This window comes from Siphateles boraxobius, unplaced genomic scaffold (genome assembly GCF_051911475.1).
Source record: "Siphateles boraxobius isolate OS27281-9 unplaced genomic scaffold, OSU_SipBor_1 12, whole genome shotgun sequence".
In the NCBI taxonomy this organism is placed as follows: Eukaryota; Metazoa; Chordata; class Actinopteri; order Cypriniformes; family Leuciscidae; genus Siphateles; species Siphateles boraxobius.
Window position 1 is genome coordinate 5,635,186 of NW_027508722.1, and position 13,500 is coordinate 5,648,685.

A 13,500-nucleotide genomic window follows, 5' to 3' on the forward strand; every position below is an offset into this window, starting at 1 on the left:
TTTTACTACCTTTATTTTTTATTTAAATTAGAAACAAAAGTTTGATCAAAAAAGTTGACATAAATAACATCATTGTAATTCACATTTCAATAAGTTACAAAGTTTTACAATAGTTTTAATGTATTTCTTTAAAAAACATGAAAACCAAAAGACCTCACCCCAAACCATGTTTTTCAATTATGAATAAATTGATAAATAAAAAGATAAAATATTAAAACTTGCCCAGAGGTTTCTGAGTCCCCTTACGTCCCATTTATAATGAAAAAGTAGAAATCTTACGATGTTTTTTTTTTCTAACAATAATAATCATAATAATAATACTGTAACTATCATCATTGCTTTAATGCAAACTATTCTTATTTTCTTTTTTAAATAGATTATTTTAAGCTTAATTATTTAAACCTGATTATGGTCATTTACTGCGGCTGGTCTTCTCTCTTTTTTTCTGAACATATATATTTTTTTGTTTTGTATGAAAAATGATACTTTTTTTTGTAGAGCTAAGAAGGTCCATAGGAAGTAGCGTGTTTTTTGTGTTAATACTATTGACATCTTTTTTTAACTCTGTGTACTGTGCTTATGTGTTTGAATGCATGTGTAATTTATGTACATGATTTTTTATTTGTCCTTTGCATATTCACACGTGTGTCTGTGTGTGCAAGATAATAAACATCTCACGTTAGCAATTTAACCTGTGCAGCTCGACACCTGGCGTCTGTCTGCTACGTGAATGCTTCAATAATGTCCATCCTGAGAGAGAGAGAGAGAGAGAGAGAGAGAGAGAGAGAGAGAGAGAGAGAGAGAGAGAGAGAGAGAGAGAGAGAGAGATTAATTGCATTAAACTGATGTTAGTGTTTGTTAAATGTTCCACTTTGCTGTCTGTCTGCTTGCTGGATCACAGGCAAAAACCACCTTGGACAAGGAGCAGACAGTGATTCAGCTTTCAGGGTGAATCTCTGTTTCATCAGGCACCATAAATGAGAATTACAGCATCCTCAAATCATCATTCACAGCTTCTCTGCCATGTTAGATGAACTACCAAAGTACTCTCACTCTTTCCAGTCAAGTGACTCCTGCGATGATTCTTATAATGAGTCAAAAAGATTGTTGCTGAGTCATTGTTGCCGTGTCGAGCTGGTCACAACGCTCAAACAATCAGATCAATGTTTTACAGAGACATGGTGTTCAATATACAAATGTCTCTCCATATTAATCTGAGAAATGAGAAAGTATTTTAAGAGGGATAAAATTACACACTTCAGCGTTGAGGAGGTGAAAGGGCCAAACCTGACCTGAAACCTAAAGAAATCTACTCACAACCTCAGAAGACCAGCCGTCAAACATCTCAGATATGGCATATCAAATGTGCTTTTACACACGCAAACACACACACACACACACACACACACACACACACACACACTGTACATGCAAGTCACAGTGAAGCTCAAGCCTGCTGCATGTGTGCTCTGGAGATCATGTCTATATATTGCACATTTATGTGCACATTAGGGTGAGCACCCGTCCTGCTTTGTGTTGTACCGCACAGCATTTTCACCCCTTGTCCCGCACGTCGCATATTGGGAAAATGTCCCTCATTTTCATCAGTCGTTTGGTTTATTATTATCAAATTAAGAAAACGTGCATGCGTTCTTTTGCCTTTTTAAGAAAGCATTTTATTTATTCTTTTTGCACCGTAGTTTTTCACCTATATTTAACAGGGCTTCGTCAAAAGTACAAATACAACGGCTGTTTTTAAAATCCTATCCAATGGTTGAAAGGACAGGAGTAAACACGGTCACTAGTGCAAAATGTGGAGCGGTGATTCGTTCTATGTGTTCCCTGTCAGAAAACAAATGTATATTTCGGTAAATTTAATTTTAAATTTAACAGAATTTTTCAACTTGTTGCCTGCTGTGGTTGTTTTAATTCACCCCATTTAAAAACATGAAAGTTTTTGGTTTAATATATTAATATAAGACTGTTAATGATCTAATTTCATGTTGTTTTATATTTTATTTGTTCATTATTTATTTTGTTGGATTTTAGTTGGACTTAGTCAGAACTGTTTCAAAAATAGTGATCTGCATGATGCCTGCTGCGTTGCTCAGTGATGTTGAATTTAAATGGCAAGTAAAATAAAGACGTGTTATGTTACATTGTGATGTAATTGTGTTGTCTGGAAGGGACTAAATAACAAAGCATTTTTATCAGCTGAAATGCAGAATACAAATGTTTTTTATTAAGTTAGATAAACATTATATAAAAGTTTCAGGTTATGTTTTAGTGTTGGTAAAATGTCCCACATTGTCCCACACAAACTTATAATAGTCCCACATTGGGTTGGTTTGATGGTGGTCACCCTAGTGCACATGTGTTTGAATGTGTGTGTGCGATTAGATTTATGAGTGCTTCTCATTGCAGCCAACATGCATCACTCACAGGAATTCTGGGAACTTGCTGTAGAACTGAACACCTCTTTTGGAGTAAAACACAATGGCTATAAAATAGAGGTTCACTAATTTGTGATATTTATTGCATCTTCCCCAGAATTCCTGTATTGCTGGAGTTTCCTCCATTCAGCACCAGGCACTGCACTCACTGTAACCCTCACTGTCAGAAGCTCAGGCAGACACACAATCAACAACACTATACTTCACCCAAAAAGACAAATTCTTTTATTAATCCTCATGTTTTTCTAAATCTGTATGCTCTTTCATGACATGCCAACTTTGGCTTCAGAAGACGTAAATATAGTACAGAAGTCAAATGTTTTACTTTTATGGTACTTTTTGACCTTTTCGGAGCTTGAAAGCCCCTGTATGCTTTTGTTTTATGTGTTGCCTTCTGCTTGCTTTATTTTATTTTTGCTTTAGTTTAAAAGACACATTGAACAATGATGACACAACTGTTTTCTACAGAGCTGCTTTATAGCTGATTCTACATTGTTTTATAAGTAATGAATATTGCAACATCAACACTGTTATTAAACTGAATTGAATCAAGCTGAATAAAGACACTAATGAATTTTTACAAAGTTATTGAATTGATCTGAATCAACACTGAACCGACTCGAGCTGAATAAAGATACTAATGAACTTTACACAGTTATTGAATTGATCTGAATCAACATTGAACCGACTCGGGCTGAAAAAAGATAATGAACTTTACACAGTTATAGAACTGAACTAAAAATACATTGAACCGACTGAATAACGACTGTCTTCTGTAGAGCTGCTCTACAGATGAATTTTATGCATGATTGTGTATTCCTGTTTATTACTGTGAAGCTGCTTTTTAAACAATCTGTAACGTATCAAGCGCTACAGAAATAAAGGTGAAGGTTATTTTATGAGAAAGAGCATCATTAATATATTCCTCCAAATATCTTCTTTTGTGTTCCAAAGAAGAAATAAAGTCATACAGGTTTGGATCAACATGAGGGTGAGTAAATGATGACAAAATTATCATTTTAGGCTTAACTATCCCTTTAATCACATCTGAATTTACCAGTTATGCTATTTTACATCGTTCACCTTCATATCTCACACTCAGATGAAAAGCACACTAATAATATAAGTACACTATTTATAGCACACAATAGAAAACGGATCAATAACAAACTGCAGTCGCAACGTTCACTGCAGGAATCATCATAGAAAGAGTGAGAGGGTTGCTAAATGTGTAGTTCATTTCCAAACAAACTGAAAAATTAGTAATTTATCAGAGAAATCAAAGTCACAAATTATGGGGGGCGGATTGATCCTGAAGTATCGATACTTTCGATACTGACGTGGTATCGAAAAGGATCGATCCTCACATAAAAATATCGATCCAAATGTGTGTGTTTTTTTACCAGTAATTTTTATTAATTTAGGACGCAATTCAGTGCGTAAAATAAGCTTCTAAGTGGAAAAATAAGCGAATGTTAGCGAATAATTGTGTAGGATAGAACAATTTCTCCTAGTCATCTGGATACAAGACGAAACCAATCAATCCCAGAGAGCGTTTGCTGCTGGTGCTTCTCTGAGCTCACAGGCTCACAGTGCGTTTGGGAAACGAAGCCTTGCTTAGATGACAGAGAAACAATCGGGAGTTATTTAGCAATAAACAAACTAAAAGTGTACATAACGGTTCAAAATGTTGACGTCAGTAAGATTTTTTTAATGAAATTAATGTTTTTATTCAACAAGGATCGATGCATTAAATTGATCAAAAATGACAGTCAAGGGTTTGACACTGTTAAAAAAAATCTATTTCATATAAATGCTGTTCTTTCAACTTTGTTCATCACATAATTATGCATAAAATGTATCATGGTTTCCACAAAAATATGAAACTGTTTTCAACATTGATAATAATAAGAAATGTTTCTTGAGCAGCAAATCAGCATATTAAAATGAATTCTCATCATGAAGGATCATGAAGACTGGAGTAATGATGCTGAAAATTCAGCTTTGATCACAGGACTACAGTTCACTATGACATAGAAAACAGGTAGCCTATGTTAAATTGTTTTAATATTACAGTTTTTGGTGTATTTTTGATAAAATGAATGGAGAAGAGAATTAAAAATCTTACAGACCCCAAACTTTCGAACAGTAGGCTAGTGTACAATAGTGCATTTACTATAATTAGGGTAGTTTGGTAAAAGTCACTGACTAATTACAGGCTGGTTGAGAGCACAAATCACAAAATATTTAGTGGTCATGAAAACGTATTCAGATTTAGCATATTAATGATGCATTCACCTCATAAATCATGACACACTGCTCTAGCACAGGAAAGTACATGTTAGTTCAAGTGCATGCATTTAAAATGAAAAATTATTGGTATCGGTATCGACATCGGCGACACTGGCCCTGTATTTACTTGGTATCGGATACCGAATTTTACCGTATCGCCCACCCCATCACAAATGCATCAAACAGTCCATCGTAGCCACAGTAAAACATGCAGCCCACCTCATGGCCAGTCGCCGGGGGGAAGGGCACAAAAACAAACAATGTTGCTAGGGCAATCCAAACAAAGGCAATCGCCAACGGCAACCAGACAGGCCAATCAACTTACTACAACTTCAGAGGTAGTGGATTATGGTTGCTAGGTAACCATAGCCAGGGTCTCCCGTCATTTATGATTGGCCGTTTGGACCCTGTTGTGTGGTTTGTGATTTTCATAGAGAGAATACAAAGAGAGAATACCATGTCTACCATTGTTCAGACAAACAGATAGTTCGCCCCAAACTCAGGCTGGTTGTGATGATCAAACAAGCAGATATTTCGAAGCAGATAAAATTGTGTGACGATGTACTAATCTGTTCCATCGATTTATAAACCATGCGCACAATTTAGCCTACTATTTTTTTCCTGCATGTCACATGCGGGCCCCATATATTTTGTCAAATTATACTACACAATATACAGCTTTAGTTATGTGTTATGACTTTTTTTGCTCTCATTTATCGATGATTACTGATTATCTGAGACACATTTATGCTTTAATTATGCTTTTAAAGCCTCATCTATGGCTCAAGACAACCCTTGTGAAAAAGACGTGTGCATAATTGGACTGAATTTGCACTTGTAGTATACTTCAAATCTTAAGTATATATTTTACAAAACTTGCAGATAATTGAATGCACTTAAGTGCACTTAAAGTCAATGTACTATGACTATATTTCTTAATATACTTAAGTACACTTTTAAAAAATGCACTTTGTAATTAACAGTCAAATTAAAAGTACATTTTAAATAATTTTGTTTTAATGATCATTTGATGATCAATGATGATTTACACTTATTTTGATATATTGACTAACATAATAAAACATGTAAAATATTTGAATATAATTTTAACTAGTGTTTTATTCAAAATTACATTTAAAGTTAATATATTTGGTAACACTACAATAACTTTTCATCAGTTAACGTTAACTACTTTATTAAACATGAACCAAGAATGAACAAAACTTCAACAGCATTTATTAATTTTAGCATTTATAAAAGCATTATTAAAATCAAAAGTTGTTAACATTTGTTAACACACTGTGAACTAACATGAACAAACAATGAATGACTGTATTTTTATTAACAAACATTAACAACGATTAATAAATACTGTAATAAATGTATTGCTCATTTGTTAGTTCATGTTAGTTAATGCATTATCTAATGTTAACAAATTAGACCTTGACAACATTGACTCCCATTGTATGGGGAAAAAAATACTATGGAAGTCAATGGTGCCCCACAACTGTTTGGTTACCAACATTCTTCAAAATATCCTCCTGTGTGTTTCACAGAAAGAACAAAGAAATGCATATAAGTGTGAAACTTGAGGGCGAGTAAAATACGACAGAATTGTCATTTTTGGGTGAACTATAATCCTGTAAGTGCAAACTGAATGTGAAGTATATTATTTCCCTAAAAAGTGTCTTTTTAAATGTGTGCTCAAGTCTACTTCTTTTTCACAAGGGATAATTACCCATTTTATTCCTATTCACCTTTATGAGTATGTGTTTAGCATCGCAGAACTCAAACCTCGTCCACTCCTCTTATCCCTTTATAAAACCTTTTTGTTTCTCTTTTATTTCATCTTCTCAGTTTTCCTCATCTATTCTCCTTTTGCATGTTCACTTTTAATAAAGAGTAGATCTCTCTCTTCCTAAAGGTTTTAGAAAGTCTTACCAGTCTCTGTCTCAGTAGGGTCTGTTGGCATCTTTTGGCCGTTTCAGTTGCACTTTGAGTCTTTTCATGCCGATCTGAAATCCGTTCATGGCCTGGATGGCCGTCTGAGCACTCGCTGGGTTATCAAAGCTCACAAAGCCTGAGAGAGAGAGCAAAGACAAAGAAAAATGTTCAGTATCCATGTAAAACTCACCATTGTGATGCAAGAGTGCTGTGGGTGTTCGCAAGAGTGTTGCTATACAGTTGCTAAGGTGCTCTGATTGGTTGTGAGAGTGCAGTGTCATGCAGCTGCTTGAATGTGGCAGTCAAGTCACATTTATCAATATAGTGCTTTAAACAATACAGATTGTTTCAAAGCAGCTTCACATTAATAAATAGGAAAATAACTAGGTAACACTTTATTTTACAGTAAAAAGTGCCCTTTTTACACGTTACATGTAGTAATTATAAATTGTGCATAATTACTGTACATGCAACTAACCATAAACCACACCCTAACCCTACAAGTACATGTTGTTAATTAATGATTCTCTTTACTTAAATGCATAATTACACTGTAACATGGACACTGTAAAATAAAGTGTAACCAATAACTGTCAATGTTGCAAAGTTCATCAATTATTAATGCACAAATCTAATGCCGCTGTAAAGCAGCTCTACCGAAGGCAATAGTGTCATTATTCATCTCAATTGAGTTCAGGTTTGGTTGTAATTACGATATTAGTTCTACTGTGCACCAGAGTTTGAAGGGTAGTATTACGAACACATACGTTTTCTCATTCTTACCGAAGCATTTGCTTTGATTGGTGGCTCGATCGACAAAAACTTTTGCAGAAATGACGTTACCGAATGGTAGAAACATCTGGAGCATTTCAGAGTCAGTGAACTCTTGAGGTAAATGGTAAATGAAGATGTTACACCCCTCAGGACCTGCATCACACACATTAGACTCAATGTAAGCTTTATAGACAGATATAATCATAATGAGAAACAGCTTACATGCAATGATTTATAAAAATATATATATATCTTGAAAAAAACAATGATTTGCCTCCATACCCTTGAGTAAAAGAAGTGCTCTTAATTGTATTGCATGTGTACTTCAAATCTTAAAAGTATATTAACTGTACTTGCAGATAATATACTATTAATTAAATAAAAGGCCACTTAAGTGCACTTAAAGAGAGACACTTTTATAGGTGCGTTCCATTAGACCGTAAGTAGACTGCGAAGTGGACTTCACAGGGTATTCCACCATCTTAAGTAAAGCTGAGACAGAATGGATTTTTTATAACCGCGGTTGAAACCGCGTTAAACACTGGAACTGGAGCTCGTCTCATAAATGAAACGAAGCTCAGCGTATAGGCTACTTGCCTCACAGACTTGAGAAATAAATAGAAAGCTTAGACTTCACAGGGTATTCCACCATCTTAAGTAGGGCTGGGACGGTATGGATTTTTTCCAAGCGTGCCGCACAAGCCCTGAAAAGTGAAGCCAAAAGCATCTCGATCGCCCCCCGGTGGCTGGTTCTGTTTTTCAAAGATAGTTTCTGTCATTTACTGTAGTTTTTATCACGCTGATTTAATTTCAAGTGTTTGTTTTTAAAATAAGTTAGTTTTTAGTTAGTTATTTGATGCTATAAAAATGGTGCTGTGACGTCATGATTGACAGGTTCTCTGAGTGAAGTAGTCACTGAAGCACCAACGGACTTCGGGATCTTTGGAGGACTGAGGAGATTGTATTTATTTCATTTTAACACTCCTCTTGTCGTACTGCAATCAACAGACATCAAAATTGGAGCAGAACGGAGGAACAGAGCAGACATAGGCCACTTAAAAAAAGTGCAGGTACTACTAGGAGAGTGCATTCAGCGAGAGTGAGGGCGGGGCGTTGATTTCGCGGCTTTACTTCCTGTTCACTACTGCGCAGGTCTGGTCCCGAGATCGCAAGTCTCAAGTCCCAATATGTCACACTGGCGGCTTCACTTCTCACCAATGGAAGAGAGCAAAGGGGCATCGTCCATCTTTTTTTACAGTCTATGATTTTTATAACCGCGGTTGAAAAGCAAGAAATTCCCGCGGTATAGCGGTAAACCGCTTTAAATAATGGAACTGGAGCTTGTCTCATAAATGAAACGAAGCTCAGCGACAGCGTATAGGCTACTTGCCTCACAGACATGAGAAATGAATAGAAAGCTTGAAATGTCTACTTTTAAACAAAATTCTAAATGAAATGATAAAATTGTACAGTAGCCTAGTCAGGTAAGGTCAGGTTTGCCGATGTGCATTTTATTTAGGATATTTATTTATTTTTGTTCCTGAGTGGCGATCGGAGACGGAGTTCACTGCTGATATTCTGGGGATACAACATAGCCAATAGGCTAAACTACTTTAGCCATTAAATATCTTTGCTGCATTGGATCAGTCTCCTTTCTAGAGCAGCCAAGAGCTTTCTAGCCTCGCGGCAGCAGCGCCTTACATCGCTCAAAGACCTTAAAACAGTCAGCAGATGGCGGTTTTGAAAATTGGTAAAAAAACGTTGGTGCGGATGGATGGCGGATGGATGATGAGTTTTGTGATGCGGTTGCGGATGAAGTAATAGCTCATCCGCACATCTCTAATACGAATGTAATGTTATTATGTGTCATGGAACATTGCGCTCCTCAACTCGCGAAAGGTCGGATTTGCTCCATTTTTTAATGAAGTTTTGTTTAGAAAACCTTGAATCCATGTAAGACACAATGTCATTAGACATAATCCATGTCATTAGAATCAATGAATCCATGTCATTAGACACAACGTGCACACATGTGCAGACCAATGTTTTTTTTGTGGTGATGACGGTGACGAGCTCAGACCCGCGGTAGGCGTCATGTGACCACAGTAACGCGGTAATGCGGTAACCGCCCCTGCCCTGATCTTAAGTGAGATCACAATCCGAAGGGAGCGAATATGTTCAGTTCGAAGGGCACTGCAAACGGCATAGGGAATAAGGGAACTTCGATACATCACTTCACACGAAGTGGAGAGCAAAAATCAGCCAACTGTCATTGTGCAGCGTGTCACCAGTCTGAACTAACCAATAGAGTAGAGCCGCTGGAAGAGATTTTAAACGGCTCTGCGATGAAGGAGTACATATACATTTGAGTATCCGTAAATATTGTTATTATACAAACTAGAGTATTTATGAATGTGTACGGTGATGAATGTTAAATTTTTATAGTCTATTGTATGAATATGTAAACCAATTAGAAGGGGGTGTTGAGAAGCAGCTGAGGCGCTGTAATATTTTTATTTTACTTCATTTACCTCAGGAGTGTTTATGCAACTGCACGTGGGAAAGAAGCGCTAGATTATTAGACCGCTACAATTATTAAGACTATAGATTAAGAACACATTTATATATAGTTCACTTCAACTGATATACCGTGTTCAGGGTGTAGGGAGCAGTGAACACTGCGTAAGGAACTGTCAAATGGAACGCACCAGATGTTTCTTAACCCACTTAAGTGCACTTTTAACATGTGCACTTTGTAATTATATTAAATTAAAAGTTTTACTTTGAAGTACATTTTAAATCATTATGTTTGGTCGTGCTTTAAAGAAGTACACTTATTTTGATGTGTTGACTAACATAGGAAAGGACATGTAAAGTACTTGTAGTGTGTAACTGTAGTGTGTTATTCGATATTTAATTTAAAGATAATATATATTATAAATGTACTAAAATACAACTTCATTAGTACAAATATATTTAAATACAAGGCATTTAAGTTTCAGTAGAAAAGGCATTGAAGTATATTTTAGTTTATCATAAATGCTTCTCAGTAATTCTGGAGCACACTTTAACCATATTTCAATTAATAGCAGTAATTATAAAATTACATTTAAATATGTACTTAATTAGTTAAGTGGGTCAAGCACTCGTACAAAAACACGGTGTCTGAAATCGAATACTTTCCTGTTATATAGGGCCGGATTTACTAACAGTTTGATCCAGCGCAAACCCTCTTTTGGTGTTAAAAAACTACAGTCAGGATTTACTAAAGACACGCAGTGAAAAAACAGCTCTGAAAAGGCTGGACAGGGATATTTTTGCGGCTGACATTATTGCACATGCATTTGTAGGAATTTCCATTACAGACGCAAACTTTATAGGAGGAGAGATTTGCACCATTAATGCACAAAAAAAGCCTGTCTTAAACCAGATGCTAATTTGCGCTGCTCTTGGTAGATTGTGTTGGTCATTATGGAAATGATCCAGCGCTTTTCTGGAATTGCTCTTTCACAATAATTTGCCCTGTTTGGTAAATCTGGCCCATAATATGCAAAGAACAGTACGGCAACAGATTAGTATGTCAGAATACATATTGACTGTCAGAAGAACAGTACGCGAAAAGTACCCGGATGACCTACTATTTCCGCCGAGATTCGATGGACACTTTACTATCCCATGAGGCCACGGGAGAGGATTTGTGGATGGCGGTGAAGCGAAACTGATGCCGTGAGTCACATAATAATAACAACATGGCGGATGTAGTACGCACAAATTTCATTCCAACTACACACATTCTTACTATATACAACGACGCCGTGAATATGTCCTTTTTTTTAAACAGGAAATGAAATCACCTTCTCTCTGTTGCTGGGTTTGTTGCTGGGCAACCAGGGTGGGTTGCTGTAGAAACGGCTGGCTGACCAATCCATATGCAGTCGGATAGGCGGCTGTGAAACACAGAGTTTGACACATGCTGATACAGAAAGACAAAGGCTGATCTGACACAAAAGCCTGTGCATGAGAGATGCAGCTGCTCAGTCACCTGTGTAATGCTGCATGCCTGCGTACGCCTGCTGGAGCGGATCTAACTGAAGAGCTGGACTCTGGGCTGGAGAGACCGTGAGGACAAAGCATGTAGCATTTTCTGAATACATGTGACTGGTTCCTGTGTATGCAAAACTCACCGCCAACATGTAAGAGGATTGTGGGTGGTTGATATGCAGTTGCTACAGTATTCTGGCTAGTTGTTGTTAATTCAAGCCTTCCCAAAGCATTAGTGATTCTCACCTTGATATGGATGAACACCATTGGTGTAGATTTCCAATGCTGGCTGTCCATTGGTGGTTGCCGGGACATGACTATAGCCGTTCACTCCAATTGGTGGAGGCAGAGCCGACAAAGGTGTAGCCGTAATAGTGGGAGGAGTGTTTGCACCTGTAGCCAATCACAGAGCAGCGAGGAGTTTAGACTGACAAGAGCGATAAGCACTGGCCCTTTCCCAAATAAAACCTTAAGCCTAAGTCTGATAGAAGTTTGCAGCAGAGCTCGCCTGAGTGCGCATCAAGGGTGCATATCGATTGCAATTAGGCACTCTTCTGAAACCTAAAATGACAAACAGGACACCCTATGATGGCACTCTTCATATTCATATACTTACAATGGTCCACGAGACAGCAAGTGAATATGAAGAGTGCCATTTGGCCACTGAGCTCTTTGCATAAAGACCCTGTGAAAAGAAGTGCACTTAATTGTGCTGAATGTACACTTGCAGTGTACTTCAAATCTTAAAAGTATCATTTTAAAAACTGTTCTTGTAGATAATATAGTATTAATGAAACAAAAGTCCACGTAAGTGCACTTAAAGAGAGTACACTTTCATGACTATTTTTCTTAACACATTAAAGTAGATTTTAAATCACTGTTTTAATAATTTTTTGTCATGTTTTACAGAAGTACACTTATTTTGATGTGATGACTAGCATATCAAAGCACATGTAAATTACTTTATAATTTTAACTGTAGTGTGTTATTCGATATTTCATGTAAAGTTATTATATTTTATCATAATTACAAATGTATAGGCTAATTATAAATATATTTGAATACATGACCGACAAGTGATAATATAAATGACATTAAAGTATAGTTTAGTTTATAGAGTGTTACTTTATGTATTTCATAAATGCTTGTCAGTATTCGTATTCGGTAGTACTCCATATTTCAATTGATAGAATTATTTTACAGTGGGTAAAAAAGTACTCTAAATTTCAGCTAACTGCATTTTATATCAATTTAAACTATAATACATTATTTAATCGTTAATATTGAAAGTAACATTTTATATTACAATGGCATTCTGATCTATTTCCTCAATCACAGATGGTTCTTTAAAAGTTCTATACACGTAGTAACAGTTCTATTTAGAACCGTATGGTCCTGAAGAACCCTTTTATATGCTGAAATGTTTCTTTGTGTTCACATTTGTTTGTGTGTTTGTGTGCCTTTTCAAATCTGTAACTGTCAAAGCCTCCTCATTACTGATTTTCTGGAGCTCAGCTATACACTATACACAGACTGTCAACAGGTAAATCATTTCTTTCTTAAAATGTCAAAAAATTATAACTTTAAAAATTGTAACAATCACTTCCTAACAATCATGTCTTTTACTCTTTTTAGTTTAACGAACATGTAAGTGTGAGCAGCTCGGTTCAGTTAAGGATTCATGAACATAATTATTTTTACATAATCAAATGGAAGAGACACAACGTAACTAAACTTAATTGTGTATTTCAGATGCTGTCACGCATCAAAACCTCATAATATGCAGAGAGAAACTGCCACTCAGAATACACACATAATGAAGGACGTAAAGACATCATAGTGGATTGTGAAAATATTTCACTGGAACTTGGTCTTTATTACATCTATATCGTGTTCAGAGTCAATTGTTATTTATTAATGTTTTCAGCTAACCTCTGTTATTAGAGCACTGTCATTTTTGCTACAATCACAATCTGCCATGTCAATAAAAAAAAAA

At 36.1% G+C, this 13,500-nt stretch overlaps 1 protein-coding gene across 2 annotated transcripts in view; it reads right to left on the reverse strand.

Moving 5' to 3' along the window:
* The window catches only part of celf3b (cugbp, Elav-like family member 3b), a 54,147-nt gene continuing 40,647 nt past the window's right edge, over positions 1–13,500 (reverse strand). Inside the window, exons 9-14 of one of the 2 annotated variants that reach the window (XM_077207095.1) lie at positions 11,751–11,897; positions 11,506–11,571; positions 11,318–11,410; positions 7,473–7,616; positions 6,687–6,825; positions 1–750 (exon numbers count right to left, since the gene is read on the reverse strand). In XM_077207095.1, coding sequence (XP_077063210.1) covers positions 6,698–6,825; positions 7,473–7,616; positions 11,318–11,410; positions 11,506–11,571; positions 11,751–11,897 — 578 coding nt within the window. In that variant the 3' untranslated portion in view covers positions 1–750; positions 6,687–6,697. The remainder of the gene's footprint in view (positions 751–6,686; positions 6,826–7,472; positions 7,617–11,317; positions 11,411–11,505; positions 11,572–11,750; positions 11,898–13,500) is intronic. The other variant, XM_077207099.1, reaches the window with a different exon arrangement.